Consider the following 22458-nt stretch of genomic DNA (forward strand, 5'->3'; position numbering starts at 1 on the left):
AAAGTTAAGAATAATCCCTTGTAAAAATTTTTCCTCTACAGCAGATATGAGAATATAAACAGTAGCTCAAAATGATGTTTCATTCTCTCTAATAACTTAGTAAGGTGATCAGTGATCGAACCTTGTACTGAAAGTTTAGTCAGCAGGCCTCTGTGAACTTACTGGCCACTAGAGGGACATATCCGTCTAGCCTCCATGCTTGAAATGTACGACCAAGTTTTTTTGAAAGAAAGAAAAAAAAAAAAGTCAGTCAATAACATCACACCACCTCTTTTCAGTGTTGCAATCTGTAGCATGTGTGCAGGTGGTGGGAAAAGAATGAGAAAAGATCAAATACTTTAAAAAGACAGTGACAATCTTGGTCACAAAGCAGTGTATGTTGGTCCAACAGAATAATGTCTCCCCCGTTCAGTGTGTGTTATGTGGGGGAAGGTTTTGAGAGGTGTACACCTTGCTCATGTGACAGGAGTGACAGAGGAGATGGGAGTCCAGCGGGAAGCACTGAGAGCCCGGTTTATCGGAGAGCTGCTTCCCACATTCCTGTACGGAAAAGAAAACAAAACAAGAAATGACTTTCAGAAATCCTCATGGTAATGCAGCGGTGCATCATTAACACCACTAACAGATTGTGCTGTAAATAATATGCAGTGAGATGTTGTGAAGCAAAGCTGTTTTTGTTTATTTGTATTTTAAAGACCCTGAACAAAAAGAATAATGGTTGGGGATAAATGAGTGACGGAGCTCTAAATGTGGACTGCTTTATGTATCCGAGTTTGCTGTTTAAGACTTGAGGTTTAAATTATAAATATAACTGGTCATTATAAACAGCATTATGGAGAATAGTGCAAATAGAAACAAAAAGGAAACTAATGGAGCAAGGATAAAGGTGCAAACTTGCTTTTAAAATAAAAACAGGAAGACCAAAGAATAATTAGAGAGAATAAATCAAGATAACTTGAACAGAGGTATCTAGGTGCGAGTATCTGCATGCACGGTTGCTACAGGAAACACTTCACTGGTCTTTAATGACAATAATATCCTCAATATGTAACGATCACGCATAAAAGGTTAATGAGTAGCCAGTCTCTCGATGAATGAAAGTGCACTTTCAGTTTCACATGTTGCAGATGTGCAGAAAGACAACACGCTAATGAGAAATGCACAAACACTTCACGATCCTGTCAATGGCTCACAAGCTTGATGCAGTTCCTTCATATCAGGGCTACATGACCTACAAAATCTACAGTTTTAATCTGCATTATAATTTTGTCCCTCTGTTTAAAGTGGTGGACTGATCACAAACACCACAGCTTATATGACTGTATATAAAAATATTGCTTAAAAAAAAAACAAAAAAAAAAAAACACTTTAGCCTCATAGTAACCTTTGGTCCCGTTTCCTAATAATTGGAAAACTCCCACAATGCATGTGCTGCACAGTCTGGAGTTGCACCATCTCTTCCACCTTTTTTCCCCTCCTTGCAGAATTTGGCTTAAACTAGAAATGTATTCAACATTTTATTCATCATTACCGCGATCAATAACATTAAGTTGCATCATTTGTAAGCGTCAAGTTAGATAATTAGCCAGTTTTGGAGCAAATGACAAGTTTCCTAGTTATATGTTAATTACCCAGATTGTGATGGTAAATTCATTGACATTAATTTGTTTAGTATTTTAAAAAGACCCACTTATGCCTATGGAGCGGACTGATTTGATTTGCATATACGTATATTGGGGGGGGTATTTAAACTGAGTGACTAAAATAATTTGGCTGAATATTTAATATATTAGCCTAATGTAATTCGAAGACACCTGGTATACAACCTGGTTTTTAATCAAACTCCAAACATAATAATAAAAACAATGTCCACCTCACCTCACAGTGATAGCACTCAAAGTGATAGTCTTTGTTCATGGATACCACCCTGAGAATCTCCTCACTGCCCTAAAACACAGGAACAACATGGTGAAAACAGCTGTCTGAGACAGTGGTGTATAATCCCAGTGTCACATGCCACCTATTCTGCACCACATCACATCATCCCTGATTCATCTGGTGAGTCAAAGCAGGTGTGTCGAAGCAGAAAGAAAAAAAAATACAGCTGGGAAACATGGGAACTATTTCTATAAAATACTCGACAGTAGAAGTAAAGAATCCCTGGACAAGGAGCCATCACTTACCTCAGCAGGTAAAATAGGTTGTAAACAGGCAGCGCATTTAGGAGCGAATGTCCTGCAACACGAAAGAATGACCATCAATGTGTTTTTATTTTAAAAAACTGGAACAAGATCCCTAGGTCCATTACTCACACCTCAAAGTGCATCGTCATTACAGTGGCAGTGTATAGACAGACTCCTTCTCCAACACAGTATGTACAAATGTTATCAGCATGTTGTGTGTGTGTGTGTGTGTGTGGAAAATGTAAACTCAGTCATGTAGCTCTGAGTCTGCATTGTACACTTACCTGTTGTAATCTGCAACGCAGTAGACGTTATTGAGGTAGTCCACTGTGAAAGGCACGCCATCCAGAGTCTTGGAGCAGACCGTACAGCGGAAACAGCCTGGGTGATACGAGTTCCCCAGGGCTTGCAGAATCTAACACACACACAAGAAATTAACATTTATATATCATTATAACAACTTAATATTTGCACATTTTAATTTTAGTATGATTTCTATTATATTTTGCTTAGTATCCTTTAATAAAACAATTCAAGACATGCTGTTAATAGAAATACAGATCAAGGGTATGGAAGTGTGATGTGGCCAAACAAAGCTTCCAACACCAGCTTACCCCACAGTTTTACTTCTCTTACACCACAGCAATTTAGAATTGCATTTAATGTTGAGAAACATCTGTAAGATCTATTTATCCCTCACAAAGCTAATGAGACAAATAGAAAAGTGCAACTTGCCATGTTACAGAGAAACCCTGATGGCTATACCGTGGCTGAAAACTCATTGAAGGTTACAAAGCCCTGATGGTCAAGCGTCTATAAATTCATTTCCGAATTCAACAGCCCTGTGGTAGAAGATAAACTTCTCAACATGTAAAAGAAGATAAAACTAATCAATCAGAACAAAAATGAGTTCATCAGCTACTTGTCACTATGTGTAATGGTGAAGTTCGACCAGCATCACAGTCAACTGATCCAAATCCCAACACACACACACACACATACCTGCTCCAGGATCAGGTGGCCACACACACAGCATTTTTCTGCTGCTGCCTGGAAGCCAGAAAACTAATAGGAGAGAGGAAAAAGTGAGTAACCATAAAAGTACTTCTACTTTGAATAGATGTATGATGAATCACTTTTCAGTGTGGCGCAATAATGAGTTCCATGTTTTCCTACCATGTAATCCTCCTTACAGTACACTGATCCACCGACATTGTAGAAATCCTTGTTTCTGAGCGTGCGACCTGAGAAACAGATGGACAAAAACCATGTCAAGGTGAACAGGTGGATTTGTTCCCCTCACTGACTCAGATTTACATCTTCATGATTGCTAGAAAAACATATCATTAAAGCCAGTGTCAGTGGCTGGAGTCAGAACTGACAGAGTCAGAGGGAGTGATGGCTGGTGGCTGACTCACCGCAAGACACACAGGTGAAGCAGCGAGTATGATAGAGACTGTCCAGGGCCTGACAAGCATTATCGGCTCCATACACACCTTTTCCACACTTCACACATGTTCCTAAAAACACAACACGAACAATTTATTTAGCACAGACATGATAGCCTTTAAATCAGTTAATCACATACAAAGAGGTGTTTTATTTGTATTTCAGCGTAGCACCACACACACTCTTCCATCTCTAAATGGCCAAACAATGGTCTACTCATATAACACAACACAAAATCCTGTCTGGATTGTAATGCATTTCTGTGGCATGTGAGTCATGCATTCTTTGAGCTGAGTAATGACCAGTGTGTTTGTTTAGTGTTTAAACACAAAAAAGGGAGCAGAATCTGGACTAATAATGTCCTTCTGTTAGGTAACCTATTAGACTCCCCATAATATAAAATGGATTCAGAGCACAAACAGTCACACTTTTACACAGATTCTTTAACGACTTCACAGGGGATTATTTCTCACAACAATAGAATCAAACGCACGCACACACATACACACACACCCAACCCTGTTGATATAGAGTGAGAGAGCCTTCCCTCAGGACTCAAATACCTGAACTGCAAGAACACACGCCTGTGCATGCTATTACATGCAGCTAACACACACATTAGACTGACTTCCCTACCCAAACTACTGTGCCTCTCCTAGCTCTTTGCTATGACCCAATGAACATGCAGCCTGTAATTAGGCCCATGCATAGTCATTATATGTGGTCGTAGGAGATATTTTTGACTGTGTGTAGTCTATTCAGAAATGCCTGTGTGTAGCTTTGGGCAGAGGAGCGGTGTATTTGCTCATGGGCATATGGAGTGAGGTATGTGGCCTGGTTAGAGGCCTGGGCGGAGGGCACAGCCATAATATATGTTTGCTCATTTCTGTGCTGCTCTAAATTGTGATCTTTGTTGGATTGACTCAGTTCCGTGGTTAGACTTGCCTTGACACTGGCAGCAATTTTTCTGCTCCCAGTCACTGTGTAAAGGCCTGTACAAGTCACTGCAAGCCTGACTATCATTTTCATCCCTAAACTGCAACTGCACCATGCAATTCAGACCTTAAATCTTCACCAGACTGAAATAGCAGAAGTGAGAAAAAGTTAAACATCCTCACCAAAAAATTCTTGTCGGTCAAGGGCTGATGGTGGTTCCCTCAGAGACACGAGTTCCTCCTGAGGTTTTGCAGCCACTGATACACTGGCTGCAGGTGGTGCAGAGGTGGATAGAGGCTGCTCTCTCAAGGCTAGTCCTCCCAGCTGCTCCTCTCCCTCCAGTGTCATGTCCCTCAGTAGGAGGCGTGTCAGCTCCTGCTGGTAGTGGGTTCCTGGCAGGTCTGAATGCCTCATCCGCTCCCCTGCTCCCTCTGTCTGCAGACCCCGCTGCTCTGTGCCACTCCACCACTCTGTTACTGCTGGGGAACTGCCCGCTGGTGGGTACGAATGACGGCCATCTTGAAAACCTCCTCCGATTCCCGATGTTCGTTCTAGATAGTCCCTCCACACCTCTATCGGGGGCGCTCCTGTTTTCCCAGGGCCTGGTGCTGGGTATATGTGCCCAGTGGTGGCAGCACCTAGCTGTGTGGAGGAGAAGTGCAGCGGCTGGGCAGGGCCAGACACATGGCGACTGTCGTAGCCAAGGCTAATACCGCTGGTACGGTTGCTGCTGCACGGGCTTCCGATAGGACTTCCGCTTGTGCCCCCTCCTCCTCCTCCACCACCACCTCCTCCACTAGCTGTGCTGCTGGCGAAGCTTGAGCGTGGACTAGCTAACACGGACTCCTGCAGGCTAAAGGAGGAGCAGGGGCTCAGTGCTGGTCCAGAAGGAAAGAGGCAGTTAGCACCTGTACCTTCGTGGCCCCTCATTGGAGGATGTGAAAGTGATGCTGGCCTGCCACTGTCCCATGGCTCACCTCCAGAGCTCCAGCGTTTGTAGAACAGCGCCTCTTGCAGGGAGAGGCGCTTGTGGCGTTCCGGTTCAGGCAGAAAACTCGGTTCGGCAGAACCTGAACGGGTGACTGGGCCAGGTGTTGGGTACGGCGGTGGCATGGAAGACAGTGGAGGCTGGGCAAGTAGCTGCTGCCTTCTCACAAGTTGCTGAAGCTCCAGAGAATATCGCCGCTGGTTCAGGGCGACTCGTGAATTGGGGCTGTAAGCACCTTGTTGGTCAGCATGCTCACCTTGGGGCAAATCAGAACGCCTGGACTGATCGCAGGTACCTCGGCCTTCCCCGGTGTCAGGCAGGTAGCAAGACACGCGCTGCTGAGGCGAGCGTCGCCGCAAAGGAGTCACTTGGTGGTGTTCAAGCGAAGACCCAGATTCTTCCGGTACAGGTGATGAGGTGGTACAGGTAGACACCCTCTGAGAGTTGACCACCTTTGCCGACCTGGCACCCGAAGACGACTCGACGGAGGGTGAGCAGGTGAGGCTGAACTGAGCCGTACTCACAGGCGATGGACTCGGCGCCGGGTTCAAGTGGGTCACAACTGGCGCTGCACTATTTACACTATTACTGTTGTTATTCGTGTTGGAGAGTTCGTTTTTCTTTTTGCTAAACTTGACACTGCCAGAATCGGCCAGTTTAAACTTTTGCTTCAATTTGGTGCCGATTCTCTCCATGATGTAGGATTTTCTAATAAATAGCCTGAACAAGCGCTAACAAACACTTTTCTTTTTCTCTGAAAAAAAATGACACCTGAAAAAAACTACAGCTTAAATACAGTATCATAAATACAGTGTAAACACAAAACTGTTCAAGTCTTTCTATTTCTACAGCAGGTGAAATGACGATTTTAAAAAAGTCAGTTAAAAAAAAAAAAAAGAAAAACAAAAAGATCAAGATTTATTTTAACCTGGCTTGTATGTTCAACTAAGAATAAATACCTCACATAAAATAAAGATAAGTTAAAAAAAAAACGTGTCGTTATGGCACGTGGGCTACATCTCGGATTAATGGGACTTGAAGAGGTGTTTGATGTGGCCTGAAAGTTTCCACGTCGCGGATCTCATGGTGCTGCATGTGAGAAGGGAAGCATGCACATCCATTTGGTAGCGGCTTAATGATGCCTCTTCCTCTCTGCTCGGACTCTTGTCGCCAGCTGGCAAATAATAATAAATAATAATAATAAAAAAGGATATGTTTTACTTTAAGGCCAGATGTCCGAGCCTTTAAAGTACACTTGTCTTTTAAAAAAGAAATAAAATAAAAATAAATAAATAAAAATAATTCGGCTGGAGTGTCCGGCTGAAACGCACTGAATGTAGCGTTCACATTCAGATTCCGGTTTGTTTTTACTGGATGCAGCTGAAAAAATCCCCCAATGATTTCCACTCCGTTTCAAAGAAGCGTTGCTGATAATATATGAAAGTCATATATTACTTTAAGTCAACTTTTTTGTGCTCGTATAAGCAGAGAAAAAAAACCCTGTCTCAGCAAACTGGCTCCAAACACGGGGAAGGCTGGGGGGAAAAAATATATCGTTTTCTCTTAAAGCTTTTTATTAAAGAGAAAAGCAGCAGTATGAAAGGCTTCGTCTTCTGCAGTAAGACAGATACACGCTTTAAAAGCAATAAATAAATGTACCTGATCACCGACACGCTCGCTTCCTCGGAGCTTTCCCACTATTTCCACAATCCTGCCTTGGAAAGAAGTCCCAAAAAAAGAATAGTGGAAAGCCTCAAGCAAGAGAGACAAAAAAAGAGAGAGAGAGAGAAATGTGTGAAGAAGTCGCAGAAGCGTCAAGAGCTCTTATCCAAACCTTCTGGGAGGGAAACGAGCACGTACAACGTCTTTAAACAAAAAAAAATTTGAAAATGAAACAACGCCGATTAACTTTCTTTGCTGCAATTTTTCCTCTACCTCCCCCTTTCTTTCTTTCTTTCCTTCTTTCTTCTTCTTCTTCTCTAGCGTTTTTTTTTTCTTTCTTTTTTTTCAGACCGGAACATCTTTCTTCTGGGCACACCGCGGATGGATTTAAGCATCCCACAATTTCGTCACACGTCCAAACTTCTCAGATTGATGTCGCCTATTAGTGCGGATTTAAAGGATATATATATATATATATATATATATATATATATATATATATATATATATATATATATATATATATAGTTTTATTTTAATCAACACAGCTAAGAATACAAACACTATAATGTGAAAGAAAAATATGCTTGTTGAACATGTTTGCATAAGAAATAAAAAAAATACGCGATTCGTTGTTTAAATAGAAGTAAAAAAGAAAAAACGTGCGTTCACATTCTGAAGTCATTTAGGTGTAGGTATTTCAGGGGAATGCGGCGTTAACGTTTGACGAGCGTGATACAATGTAAACACGTGAGATAAACCAGAGTAACCTGAGAGCAGACTTCTAGTCTACTTCTTCTTGTCGTTATTCCGACCCTAAGGCCTAGTTAATCGTGCCTTTCGTCTGTGGAATGTGCGGAAGGATATCTCCGAGTGGACTGGAACGTTGTGATACGGTCGCTTGTGTGTGTGTGTGTGTGTGTGTGTGTGTGCTTTTGCGAGCTCGTAACAATGTAACTGTGTGTGTGTGTGTGTGTGTTTTCTAAAAATGCCAGTCTCTGCTCCATAGTTACCAGTGGCATAAATTCCGATGGCAGTAAACCGGTTACCACAAGGCCACTTTTATTCAGCTTCTCAAACATAAACTACAGTGGTGTTTTTCAAAAAAAGACATTTTCCCTACCCCGAAGCCCCCTTCTGCTTGTCTTGTGTGTGTCTACTTTTTTCCTCCGGCTAGCAGAAGTAAGTGTGTGTGTGTGTGTGTGTGTGTGCGCGCGCCTCTCCCTCGCTGGGCGCGTTATCAGCGAGTGGGGACTTGTTGGAGAGAGAAAACACACACACACACATAGACACACAGGGGATGTTTCAGTCAGCACTGCACGGCTAGATACACAGCAAGAATGCGAGAGGAAGATTACAAGCTGTCGGGAGAAAACAAGTCTCTTGTGTTGAAAATTTGTAAGAGATCTGTAAAAAAAAAAAATAGATCATGTAAAGGTCATATACTAAGCTACACCCAACATTAATGTACTTACATTATACATTTACCTCATTATACAGTAGAACTCCAACAGAGCTTTATAATAAACACCACAGCGAGGAATGTTGATGGAGCTTCCAAACACATATGCATCATTTCAGTTAAACACTTTTTTTTTTGGCAGTAACAAATCCAAAATGAAATAAACCAGTGAATTAGTAACAGTCTAATTCAAAATAAACAATAGTGAATGAGTAGGATAATATTGTTTGTGATTATTACGCCATCTAGTGTTAGAAAAGTTGTTTACATTTCCATCGTAGCGAGTTGCAGCAATAAACCAAGTTTATTTGTCTTGTTTGGCTTGCCGTAGTTGTTGTCAGGGGGGGCCTGTAGAATTCAAAATGGCGGCGCCCTTGAAGCTGCTTTGTACGTCAGGTGAGAGGAATGTTATTCAGAATGTTGGCTGGTTGTAGATTAGCTCACGGGCTACACGTTCATAAAGGGGATTATATATTTTACAAGTGTGTATAAACTCTACTTGTATACTCGTTATGATGTAATAATTTCGCATGTTGATAGTCTAAAAGTGCGCATGGTAGCAAGCTTGCTAGCACCGGCGGCTCAGAGTACAAATTTTCATGTTACAGGTTTAATAAGAAAATTAAAAAATTATATATATATATATATATAAATATAAATATAAATAGGACACTTCGTCTAAAAGAGAATGGGTTCCTTTTCTCAGTCTGGTTCCTTTTAATATTTACTTTTCATATCAACTCAGGTAGTTTTTCATAGACACTGTCACCTTTGGTGTGCTCATATTTACAAGGTTTGATATTAAATGTGCTCTACAAATTGAATTGAACTGAATTGGATTACATCATTTTAGATTTCCACACCAACTGTTGGGTTTTGAGCTGAGGATGAATTATACATCTGAGATCTGGTACATTATACACCGATCAGCCATAACATTATGACCCCTGATGATCTCCTCATCACGGCACCTGTTAGTGGGTGAGATATATTAGGCAGCAAGTGAACATTTTGTCCTCAAAATTGTTGTCTCAGAAGCAGGAAAAATGGACAAGCGTAAGGATTTGAGCGAGTTGGACAAGGGCCAAATTGTGATGGCTAGATCACTGGATCAGAGCATCTCCAAAACTCCAGCTCTTGTGGGGTGTTCCCAGTCTGCAGTGGTCAGTATCTATCAAAAGTATCCTTTAAGTCCTGTAAGATCCTAAAGGATCTGCTGCTAAGCATCTTTGTGCCAGATACCATAGCACACCTTCAGGGATCTAGTGGAGGTCAGGGCTGTTTTGGGAGCAAAAGGGAGACCAACACAATATTAGACAGGTGGTCAAATGTGATATGGCTGATCTGTGTATATTCGTAGTCCAGTGCAATAGGAATGGACAGTGATCACAGAAACTGTCTGAAATATGGACCACAGACAACTCTATTGTTTTAGGAGGCTGAGGTCCTTGTATATGTGAAGTTGCTCCACATGTTCTCCCAGTGTGTTGCAGCATGTGCCAGTTTTGTGGTATTTTGGAGTGAAGAAAAAGTCCTACAGGTTGAATAATAAACTCCTGAAGACATGTTCTGTTATTTAAATAAACCCTTAGGCATCTAAAAGTGCTGGTGGACTGTATGGATTGTAGTTCCCATCCTCTTCACAGTGTACCTGTAAGTGCCTTCAGTAACAGGCAGATTCAGTGGCAGTGTAGGAAGGAGCTCTTCTCATACACCACTATCAGACTCTAAACCCTGTGCTATGAATGCCTGACCTAAAACAAGTGCAGAATTATATTATTTGTAATATCTCTATAACTGCTGAACCTTCAGTTAGGTCATGTCTTAGCTGTGTGTAGTAAAGCAGAGTGCAGGTTTTGGAGTGAGACGCTCGCTCAGTAGCTACAGCATCAGTGTGAGTCACTTACCACATGAAAACTTCATGGAAGTCATTAAAGGCATTGGCTGTTTTATCTCTGGATCCTCCTTCTGATTGCAGATCATTACATTACATTTCATTACATTACAGAAGCCTTATGAAAATAATCCATATATTGTAATGTTAAACACATTGGGCAAAAATAGTAGTTATATTGATATGTATTCTTTGCTTTATTTATTCCTGAACTGTTCACCCACACAACTCAAACAGTTCCATTGTGTTAATCTCAATTTTTATAATCCAGCTTTATTAATACTGCAGTTAAAAATTCGGATTTAGTGCAGTGATACAAGTTTGATACTGGACCTTATTTTTGTGACCTTATTTCTATATGTGATGTATGATGTCCCTTATTATTTTTATGATCTGTTATTTAAAAAAAATAAAAAAAATAATAATAATGTTTTTTTCTTCTGTGTAAAGTCTTGAGGCAGACTGTGCGCCCCTTTTCATCCACCTGTGCAGTTCATGCAGGGAAGAAATGGAGACTAGAGTAAGTCATCAAACCTCCCTGTCATCTGTTTCTATTGCTTTCTGCATCCTCTCTGGAGTTACTCCTAGAGGACAATTACAGTGAGTAATTTTAACCGTATCATATATACAGGAACGGCTTAGCCTGGACTGGATCAGAGTACGGACCATTAACAGATCTGCCTGACTGGTCATTCGCAGGTGAGATATGAAGGAATGACAGATTTGTTAATCACTGCATGTTGTTATATATGCTGCGTATTATGCGGCAGTGAAAGCTTACTGGGTAAGATGCTGAACTACTGATCGTCTGGTTGTGTTTTCAAATCCCATCAGTGTCCCATCACACCCTTGATCAAGGTCTCTAACATTATATAAATGAGTCTGTGTAGATTCTCAGCCATTATGTCAACTGGACATCTTTCTAGTTAGATTAAAACGTTTCACTACTCATCCCAGCAGCTTTTTCAGTCTGTTGTATAAATGAGATGTAATGTAAGTCACTCTGGATAAGGGGGTCAGTGAAATACCATCAATCTAATTCCCAAGTCTGGATAAAATGGGAGGGTTGTGTCAGGAAGGGCATCCGGTGTAAAACCTGTGCCAAAATCAAAATACGCAGAAAGTATGATTCACTGTGGCAACACTGAACAGGAAGCAGAGGAAGGATAACAACAAGAGTAATAGTTTTAACCTGAGCCGGTTTTATTGTGCTGATTTAAAAACGGGTTTCTATCTAAGCACGTCGACAAATGTATTTAAAGTAAAAATCACAGGATTTCAGGCATTTCAGATATCACAGAATTTGTGTTATTTGTGCAACATTATCTGTGCTCATGTGTAAGCTTGTGTTGTGTTTTTAGGAACATAGAACCGAACAGTACATTTGCACTTATTCATCTGCTTTGTGTCTCGGTATTTCTCTGTAGACGGCAGACCTGCACCTCCTCTGAAAGGACAAATCAGGAGGCAGAAGCAGAGGGAAGACTTTGCAGTAAGTTTGCTGATAGTGTTTGCCAAAATAAACCTTTGCTGTAGTTTTTCATTATAGCTTTGTGCAGTAAGCCAAGTGTCAGCTGTCCAAGGGCATATGGGACAGCTAAAGGTGAACGGAAATAATGACCTGAAATCACTCTCTAACCTCTGTGGCCTGGCTTCTATTCCTGGGAACCAGCCTAGTCACTGAGGGGTTAACAATCAGTGCTGGTCATAAGGGCTGCATCAGAAAGAGCATCTGGCATAAAAACTGCAAAAATCAATATATGGGGATCGGATGTTCTACCAAAAACCGAGAGCGACTGAAGGACAACAACCTAGTGAACAGATATATAATAAGAATTGATATTTCAACACTTCTTAATCCTCCTGTCAGTGACTCTCAAATAGTTCAGTTAGTATCTGATTTAAAGACTTAAATAGGCCCAACTGTGCAATAAAGTCCTGCTGGGAAGTTCATATTTACAAATTGTCAAGTAATTACCATGTCATGTGCATTCACTTGTGTTCCGTGACACAAGATGGAGGTGAAACTTCTCTTAATTAACTATTACAAAAACACAGCAAGCTTTTCAACTCTTTTGCTTGTTATGTTTTTAATTCGTTTATGAAGACATTTCTCTTCCATAAGGTGTGTAAATGTTAACCAGCATAAACCAAACATGTAGTAACTGAAATCAGCTTCTGAGAAGAGTGAACATTCATTTCATCAAATTTACCGTCAACTACAGATGTTATCCGGTGGAACTGCATCCACAGATTCTACCATGTTGTCTTCCTGACCCCCAAGTGAGAAACTCGGAGCTTAAAGAAAATTCTGAAAGTCCCTGTATGTAATTATGACTGTGTTCATGTGCGTTCAACTTGCGATCTTTCCAACGTGACTCAAACTTGCCTTAGACTTAATACTAAGGCATTTTAATCAAGTTAAAACAGTATTTAAAATGATTCATGCTTTCCAGCAGGAAGGTGGATCACATCATCTCAAAGCAGTAGACATGCAAAAGCAGGACATTGTCTGTGAAGATATCTCATGCTTTCTTGAAAATAAAAGTTCTAATCAAGGCAAAACAGGAAGCACAGTGAGTTATTGCTTTTCAACTAGTTCGACTATAAATACTGTCCCTAATGAGAAATGCCAGCAGCAGTGTTAGTCACTTAATGTGACAAATCTTTAGTAGATGCCTAATGTTGCTGTGTACAAAGTACATAAATGCTCAGCTTGATAATGTATGTATTTGTACCACAGCACTTTTATGTTCTCAAATGCTCTCTAACTGCAGCTGTGACAGTAATGCTGACTCCGAGGCAAAACACACTTACTGTTTCCATAGTAACGGCTCATTTACAGGGGCAGAACCAGCACTGAATATAAAGGACTTTCACATTTAGTCTGAAATAGAACAGAGTTCGCTTGAAAAATTGGTAATGTGAAAGCGTTCATGTGGACCCAGGAAGCACAACATGGTACCGAACCCGAGACTACCTATGATTCCCGAGTATGTAAGTGCATTTTGTACTCAGTCTGCACAAGCTCAGGAAGTAAAGTGTTTTTTAGCCAGTGATGACAATGAGTGGCTGGGGAACACTGCGGGACACAGAAGAGGCGAGATGCCTTACTGTGCATCATAGCACCAAAATAATAAAATAACAAAAACGTGGTGAGTCGATATAGTTGTGTTCCCTATGTGTGTTTGTGGTAAGATGCAAATGCACTGTGGTTCAATAGAGTCACGTAAGTTTAAGGGTAATAATGAACTTATTTGTTGTTATATATTTGAAGTTTTCTATAAGATTTTTAAGTGTAATGGGAAGGAGTCTCCAGTGCCAGCACTTTGTAACAGGCAGTATGTCTCCAGTCACTGGAAAGTTTTCAAGAGAGAGGAATTTGCGCTTTGACAAGCTGTCTTATTAACTTTAAAATAAATATAGAAGTGAAGCTAATAAAGGTGTGAATGTTTATAACTGCTATAGTGCAAGTTAGTTGCCTTATAACTTATATTGTGGACATTCCACAACATTAAATGTAGCTATAAACTGCTAAACAAAAATGGCATGACATTTTTTGATGAATAAAATCTACTGTTGGTATTTGGCAGATGCCCTTATTCAGAATGATTCAAGATGAGAGAAAAATGAATTATTGTTTTTGGTAGAATATTATCTTCTTACTGATATTAGCATCACACCACCCCACTGTTGATTATTTTCTTATAACAGCACATCCTGTCATGTTTTATTCCTCACTTACTCAGAATTAAATAATGACAGGGCTGTTGTAAATGATGTGTCTTTCTACACTTTACAGAGGAGAGCAGTGAACCTGAATGCAGAGGTGGATCAGGCGATAGAGAAATGGGGGGCAGAAAAGGAGGAGAAGGAGAGAGCGAGGGAGCAGCTAAAATCCTCTATGCTTAAACCTAAAGGAAAACTGTTATTAAAGAACAAAAACAAATAAATCAATATATAAAAAATGTGTGTCTTTCATTGTTAGTCATGCTAAATGTTTTATTGTTGCTAACATTTTTATGTGAGATATTTGATAGTTCATATCTATTATATGTAACTGTGCTAACTGGATTGCTATATACAGCTGAAGTGTAGCATATTGAAGTGTAGCAGAACTCCCAAAACCTTTGGCAATATACACTATATTGCAAAAAGTTTTGGGACCCCCCTCCAAATCATTGAATTCAGGTGTTGTTTTCAGATGTTGGGCTCGGCCCCTTAGTTCCAGTGAAAGGAACTCTTTATGCTTCAGCATATAAAGACATTTTGGACAATTTCATGCTCCCAATTTTGTGTGAACAGTTTGGGGATGACCCCTTCCTGTTCCAACATGACTGTGCACCAGTGCACAAAGCAATGTCCATAAAGACATGGATGAGTGAATTTGGTGTAGAGGAACTTGACTGGCCTGCACAGAGTCCTGACCTCAACCTGATAGAACACCTTTGAGATGAATTAGAGCGGAGACTGTGACATCAGTGCCTGACCTCACAAATGCACTTCTAGAGGAATGGTCAAAAGTTCCCATAAACACACTCTTAAACTTTGTGGAAAGCCTTCCCAGAAACTGTTATAGCTTCAAATTCCGGGCCATCCCCATATTACATTCATGTGCATGTAAAGACACATGTCCCAGTTTTGGCCTCTCAGTCTCCGCTCTAATTCATCCTAAAGGTGTTCTGTCGTGTTAAGGTCAGGACTCTGTGCAGGCCAGTCAAGTTCCTCCACACCAAACTCTCTCATCCATGTCTTTATGGACCTTGCTTTGTGCACTGGTGTACAGTCATGTTGGAACAGGAAAGGGTCATCCCCACACTGTTCACACAAAGTTGGGAGTATGAAATTGTCCAAAATGTCTTGGTTTGGGGCCGAGAACTAAGGGGCCGAGCCCAACCCCTGAAACACAACCCCTGAATTCAATGATTTGGAGGGGGGTCCCAAAACTTTTGGCAATATAGTGTACCAGGTCCTGAGGTATCGACAACACTTTTTGTACATGGAATAAATACTTCTGCTTCTGTTTGTTTTTAGGTGAAATGTCTCAATATTAAATGTGTGACATTTTTTTTTTTTACACATGCCTGAAAACACAGCCTTGTTTTTTTTTTTTTGGATGCTAACAACAAACATCTTGGGTGTTAGCATCCATCAGGATTTGTTTTATTATACTGTGTGTTAATAAGATTGATGAAACTGATCATTATTTAACCAGTTCATTAAGTTTGTTAGAGATCGAGCTTACAACACCTGTAGAAATGGTTTATATTATATTTTAGCACACATTTCTGTTTCTGTTCAGTTAAAATCACTGTAAATCTTTAAGGGTTTGATCAGCTCACTACAACCTTATGGTGTGTAAAGGATTAAAAAAAAAAACAAGCCATGACTCCATATATTATTGCACGCAAGTTTATTTGTTTACATTTTCACAACTCGTTGTAAATGCTTAGCATTACACCTTTTAACTCTGTAATACCTCCGGACATCACCGGGGTGGATCTTCAGAGGCTTCTTCCTCACGTTGCGTCGTGGCTCCTCTGGCATCTCCATCACTGCCTGACCAGACGTCTGCGTGTGGACCTCGTTCATTTCCACGTCCATGTCCACCACAAAGTCCTGGCGAGGAGGAAGCATTGAGGAATACACAGTTTGGCTCCGCTTCGGTGGGGCCACCTTGCGTGTGTTTTCCTGTTCAGTCGGTTTTCTGCAGCTGCAGTTTAAGTCGGCCAGAAAATTGCACAGCATCAGAAGGACCAATGCTGCGAACAGGCAGATCACCACAAACCCACCGACGCTGTAGACATTGTGGAGACCTTCAAATGAAGTTTTGTAGAGGAAAGCCTTGTATGCTAAGGACATTTCCTGTGGAGCATCAAATGCAAAAGTACTGGGCGCCATCAATTCTTACTTCTCAAGATAAGCACAAGGTTTAAATGAACGGGGGATTTCAAGCACAGCGCTATTTATACAGTGAGGTCACATGTATTCTGTGATCTCTTAGATATTGTTGGACGTCACAGTGCACGCGTAACAGAGTTCCAAACCCTATCACGTGACAGGTTGTTAACGGAAAAAAAACAATTAAAAAAAAAAAGATTCACAACCCATTCACATACAGCTCTGTGTATTTATATAATTGATTAGTGAACGCGTGCTGTATTGCACCGATCTGACAACCATTTCCAAACGAACTTTTCCTACACACCGATCAGACATAACATTATGACCCAATGTCGTGTTGGTCCTCCTTTTTCTGCCAAAACAGCCCTGACCCGTCCTGCACTGTGTATTCTGACACCCTTCTATCAGAACCAGCATTAACTTCTTCAACAAGTTGAGCAACAGTAGCTTTTCTGTTAGATCAGATCACACGGGCCAGCCTTCACTCCTTATGTGCATCGATGAGCATTAGCCACTCATGACCCTGTCGCCGGTTCACCACTGTTCCGTCCTTGGACCACTTTTGATAGATAGTGACCAATACAGACTGGGAACACCCCACAAGAGCTGCAGTTTTGGAGATGCTCTGATCCAGTGATCTAGCCATCACAATTTGGCCCTTGTCAAACTCGCTCAAATCCTTACACTTGCCCATTTTTCCTGCTTCTAACATCAACTTTGAGGACAAAATGTTCACTTGCTATGATGAGGAGATACTCAGTGTTATTCACTTCACCTGCAAGTGCTCATAATGTTATGGCTGATCAGTGTATATAATATAAGAAAAAAAACAGCAGTCCATGATTGATGGTGCTGCTAATTTGGTTTAGAACAGTTACGCTGAATATTGCACAACACTGTTTGTCACTGTCTGTCTGTCACTAACTAAAACCCCTAAACCTCACCCTGCAAAAAGTCTAAAATCACCACATACACCTCTCTATAGAGATTGAATATGCAAGAGGAAACTCAACATGTTTCTTACATAAGGTGCATGTCTCCCACAGCTATTTGATTACAAAGAGATTTTTATTAATAAAAAAAACACCACTAATGCAAGACACTAGCATTTATCTATGCAATGAGTCTTGATCTGATTACATATGAATTTACATTCGCTTACTTTACAAATCCAAAAATCTAGTCTCATTAGACTCCAAATTTTCTTGTCATGGTGAAAACAAAACTTACCACAGTTTGTGGGTATGCCAAAATCAGTGGAAACAACTGCGAAAGTTAACACTGCATCAATAACAAGCTGCTGATGTAATAGTTTTTAAATCATTTAAAACTTTTTATTCATACTATTCACTGTATACTTTTTAACACCATATGCTGCAGGAGATTTTGGCCAGACATTTTATCCAGCAGGTTGCAGTGTTTCATCATTCTGCAGCAAAATCTCCCACAAAGCCGCCATTTTAGCCTCCTGCCTTCTGCCTCACTGAGACAGAGGATCAAAAATGCCAGCAGTGAGGGAGAAAAAAAAAATCTCCATCTGGTCGAGTCACCTTTCACATGATTTTCTTGAGGAACCGCTGCTGGTTGTTGTCCATCTTCCATTTGAAATGCACATTTGTCTGGCCTGCAAAATACAACAGCTATTCAACATTCAGTACAAGTTTCAGTACATTTTTATTTTGTAAAATAAATAATTCCTTTCCGGGATCCAGATGCTTAAGGTTCATTAGGGATGAAAGCAATTTGGCCAACTATGTCCATTTAATGTGTGCCAGGACCCATTAAATCATAGCTTCATGTATAACAGTCATGAGATCTCTAATCTAATTCTAAAATACCCTGAACTAAATAAACTTTAAAAAGAGCAGTTTGTAATTTTTAGATCCTTTTGTTGCTTGTAATGTGAATTGCAGCCTTCCATTCTTGCCTATCACCACTTTTTCTGTACATACTTACTGGGCCAGAAAATTTTAAACAGAACCCCAAAATTAAAAAACAAACAAACAAAAAAAAGCCAGTTCTATTGTACAATAAACATTGGAGTTATTGTTTTGCTTTGTCATCATTATTACAGATCTGAAAATACACAATAAAAACTCCTCCTTCAGCACTTGTTATTGTTTTGTCCATGGGTTTGAGGATCGTATCATCAGGATGCTGAGACTAATTACTTAATTTTGCTGCAGTGGTTAAAATATGTTTGCAACAAATTTGATATATATTTAGCTCTTTTCTGTGCTCTCTAAGGAAAGGAATGTTTTCAGAGTCTGCCATATTGACTCTTGCCTGAGAAAGTCATTAAGATGTTTCTGTGGTGACAGGATTTTTATCATCTGTGGACACAAGCTCAGAACCGCAGCCCAAGTCGAGTGTCTTTACTCTAAACCTGAAAAAGTGCTACAGTATTCTACAGTAGTATGATACAGTATAATAGCAGTGAATGTATCTATAACTAAAAGCTTGTACATTTACGATTAGTTTTCTGAGAGATATTTGTTTTTCGGTTTGAGCATCATGGAATTCTGAAGTCTTTATAGTCAGAGTTTATATTTGGAAAAGGTTATGAGTTATCATCATCTCTGTAGACAGCACTGTGAGAAAACTTCTCAGACATACAGTTTTGCCTATGAGCATTGTCTGTGATTGTCTAGCCTATCTCTCTCTCTCTCTCTCTCTCAACCTCCGACGTCCTCCTGCTGATTTCAGCAGCCTCTCTCCATAATTATAGCTTTAGTCGCTGAATCGCTGAATTTTTTCTCTGTTTTACTGGACTCGGGATCTGGCTTCACCACTTTGTGTCAGCACTATAGAACTGTTTACTTTTAGAGGGTGGGACTGACACAAAAGAAAAATCCCCCCCCCTCCAAAAAAAAAAGGTTACATGTAACTCACTTTCAGCTCACCTACATGCAATAATTCTTCCTCTTCACACAGACCTACAAAAAAGAAATGTTTTCACTCCTGCTCATATGTCCTCCACATAAAAGCCGAACTGACCACCAAAACCTATTCGACACTTTATAATGGAACTCCAGGCTCACTCAGCATTCAGTATCTTCTGGTTGGTCTGTGACCCAGACACAAAAACACAAAATCTTTGAAGCTGTAGCTCTGAATTTATATTTATCTACTTTATGTTTCCTGGACTGAAACTTTTTGGCTACTCCAGTCATCTGTTTCCCCCCTTTCCTTTGCCCTCCTGTTGTTTTGGTCTGTTCACAACGAGGCCCAGATGTTGCTTATTGTGCAGAAGGGAAGGAGGGGTGATGGGGGGGGGGTAAGGGGGGTAGAGCGCAGTCCATTAAGACTCACATGCAAGAGAGACAGGAAGAAAGAAAAAAGGAGGGAGTAAAACCAGAGTGTAGTGTAAACCAGAGTGTGTGTCTCTGTATAAGAGAGAGAGTGAGACCCCTGTGTCTCTGATGTGGTGTTTTTTTTTTAGTTAACTTTAAGGCTTGTGATGCCCAGCTTGCTGCCCCAAACTCACCTCCCACTGTGCCTCATACCCTTATACCAAGGGCATGGAGAGGATATGACTCAGCCAAGGTTATGGTGTCATGGTTTAGGCTAAAAGTTCTGATTCAGCAAAGTGTTTCCTGCCATGTGTGTGTGTGTGTGTGTGCAGGAGTGCCAATCAACACAAGTTAGTGAGACTTTCAGTGTTGAGGGTCCACACTTACACGTAAAACTCTAAATGCAGGCTGACTGTGCGTGTTGTGGAGTGAATTAGTTTCGTTTCAGATTTAGTTTACCAAGCAAATACATAAAATAACTAAATAAATAATAAGTTGTACTGAAATGAACAGAATGAAGCCCTTTGAATTAAGTTAAATTACTGTACAGGCAGGTAATCCTAAATATTTTTATGCAGTTTAATTATCAAATCAATATACATTAAAATGCATTTGTATTAATTATTTATTTTTTTTATATCTTTGTATTTTTAATATACTAAAAAAAAAAAACATTTTGTCACAATAGTGAACAAATACAAAATTCTGGTACATTGTCAGAAAATTTCGCTGAACAACTAAGGACTCTGTTCAACTGTCCATGTAAGTGTCCGAATTTTCTCAGATGAAAGAAAAAAGGTCCACCATAACTCTTGTTATATGATATTTAAAAAATACTTAAATATTTCACATACAAATTATATTAAAGACAACAACTTACTGGAGTCTTTAAAATGTCTACATGAATTTCAGAGTTTCCATTATGGAGCAAACTCACTGGAATTCCGTCTGAATCACATTTCTACAGAAGAGATTAGACATGAGAAAAATCCAGCTTTGTGTACAAAGCAGCTAACATGATAAATATCAACCATTTAATTACATTTAAATAAGAACCTAGAAATAGTGTATTGAAAATGTACTTCCTTTTTCCAAACTGTTTAGAAACCATAAAGATGGTTTTGCACTCGAATCTCCATCAGTGAACAGCTGATAACTTTAACTAGACAGACTTCACATTAAATCTCAAAAGAACTTCCAGTTTCTGCAATAATTGACCGTATACTAAGACATTTATAGAAGGGAATTTTTGACACGCTCCCATGTCATCAAAAAAAAAAAGGATGGCTTGAGTCTAATTCCTCTGAAAGGTTCTTCCTCTTTTCATCTCCGGTACTTTTTTCTTGCTACCGTTGTTGTAGGCTTGCTTATTAGTGATCACTGTAAAATTTAAAATGATAATTTCTGTTATATATATATATATATATATATATATATATATATATATATATATATATATATATATATATATATATATATTTATTTATTCTGTTTATTTTAGATTTTTAATCCCAGACTTTTGGACCCCACTGTATCTCCCTTTCCTTAACTGAAACAAAGACTATTCAAAATAAATGATCTGATTATGTATCATGCGCTTTACTGCCTGGACTCCTTTTTCTTATTAAATTAACAGACGTAACACACACACACACACACACACATTTGTAAGTGTTTAGAGATACTGCAGGAGTATGTGATGAGATACAGAATAACACAGGTTGAAACTGCAAACAGCTGTTTAGGCCTCTTTTTTCTCCACTCCAGCTGTGTGTGTGTGTGAGGGGAACAGAGAGAGAGGCAGTAGGAGTGTGGAGACCTTCTGATTTGCACAGTATGAATATGCCAAACAATTCTGTCCAGGCCTTCCCACCATCTGTACCAGTAAATCCTCCAGTACACGTCAGATTCATGTCTCTACCGGAACAATGTCAACACGAAAAAAAAACCAAGAGTGGGACAAACAACAGTGTAAACATGTTTATAGGTTTCCATAATGTGTCAGCAATTATTAAACCTTTCAGTGTGGGAATGTGATGCAGAAAATATAGGACAGAAAAGAACAGGAAGCCTGATGATTTCATCAATTTAATTTCACCAGAGAAAACTGAAAAGAAAGTAAATGAACAGATGGTTTGTGTGTGTGTGTGTGTGTGTGTGTGTGTGAGAGAAATCCTTAAGGAATGGCAAGAAGGGGAAAGAGAGGAAAAACAGATAGAAAGATATTTGTGGTGAGGGGAGGACTGGTTTTAGTTAAGAGCCTCATAAAAGAGAACAATTTTGCAGCAAGAGGAGAAATTGGAGAGTCAGAGTCAGAGAGAGGAGGCGGGGGAAAAGACGAGCAGGCAAAAAGGAAATGAAATGGCAGAGACCAGAGATGTTGTTTATGCAATCTTGGGGAGTAGGAGAACCTACAGCAAACTCTCGCTCCCCCTACTTCTTTTTTTTTTAAAGAATAGTTCAGCAAAAGTACATGTCCAGCTTTGCAAAGTCAGAAAAGCAAAACACAAGCATACTTTCTTATACACAAGATCCATGAAACACTCCCCATTCCTCACAAACCACAAGCGGTTTTCTTCTCATTCTGTTCAGTGCAGGAACATGAGAAAACAACATGAGGCGTACTCTCTCTCTCTCTCTCTCTCTCTCTCTCACACACACACACACACACACAGTTGTTTTAATAT

The 22458-nt window shown here is 40.0% G+C and overlaps 2 protein-coding genes across 4 annotated transcripts; one reads left to right on the forward strand and one right to left on the reverse strand.

The window, feature by feature from the left end:
* Positions 1-228: 228 nt before the first annotated feature.
* ajuba (ajuba LIM protein) lies at positions 229-7564 on the reverse strand. 2 transcript variants are annotated; one of them, XM_058394837.1, is made up of 9 exons: positions 7216-7564; positions 4751-6730; positions 3602-3703; positions 3360-3427; positions 3186-3248; positions 2468-2598; positions 2184-2235; positions 1879-1947; positions 229-540 (listed from the first exon to the last, which is right to left on the reverse strand). In XM_058394837.1, exons 2-9 carry the CDS (start codon positions 6249-6251, stop codon positions 409-411), a joined length of 2118 nt encoding a protein of 705 aa, XP_058250820.1. In that variant the 5' UTR covers positions 6252-6730; positions 7216-7564; the 3' UTR covers positions 229-408. The 2 variants fall into 2 exon arrangements, with proteins under 2 accessions (XP_058250820.1, XP_058250819.1); XM_058394836.1 differs by having other exon boundaries at positions 4751-7091.
* Positions 7565-8992: 1428 nt separating this feature from the next.
* On the forward strand, positions 8993-14856 carry mrpl52 (mitochondrial ribosomal protein L52). 2 transcript variants are annotated; one of them, XM_058393970.1, is made up of 5 exons: positions 8993-9076; positions 11025-11094; positions 11206-11273; positions 12002-12066; positions 14377-14847. In XM_058393970.1, the coding sequence occupies exons 1-5, from the start codon at positions 9043-9045 to the stop codon at positions 14524-14526; spliced, it is 387 nt and encodes a 128-aa protein (XP_058249953.1). In that variant the 5' UTR covers positions 8993-9042; the 3' UTR covers positions 14527-14847. The 2 variants fall into 2 exon arrangements, with proteins under 2 accessions (XP_058249953.1, XP_058249954.1); XM_058393971.1 differs by having other exon boundaries at positions 9014-9067; positions 14377-14856.
* The last annotated feature ends 7602 nt before the right edge of the window (positions 14857-22458 follow it).

This window comes from Hemibagrus wyckioides, linkage group LG07 (genome assembly GCF_019097595.1).
Source record: "Hemibagrus wyckioides isolate EC202008001 linkage group LG07, SWU_Hwy_1.0, whole genome shotgun sequence".
Classification (NCBI taxonomy): Eukaryota; Metazoa; Chordata; class Actinopteri; order Siluriformes; family Bagridae; genus Hemibagrus; species Hemibagrus wyckioides.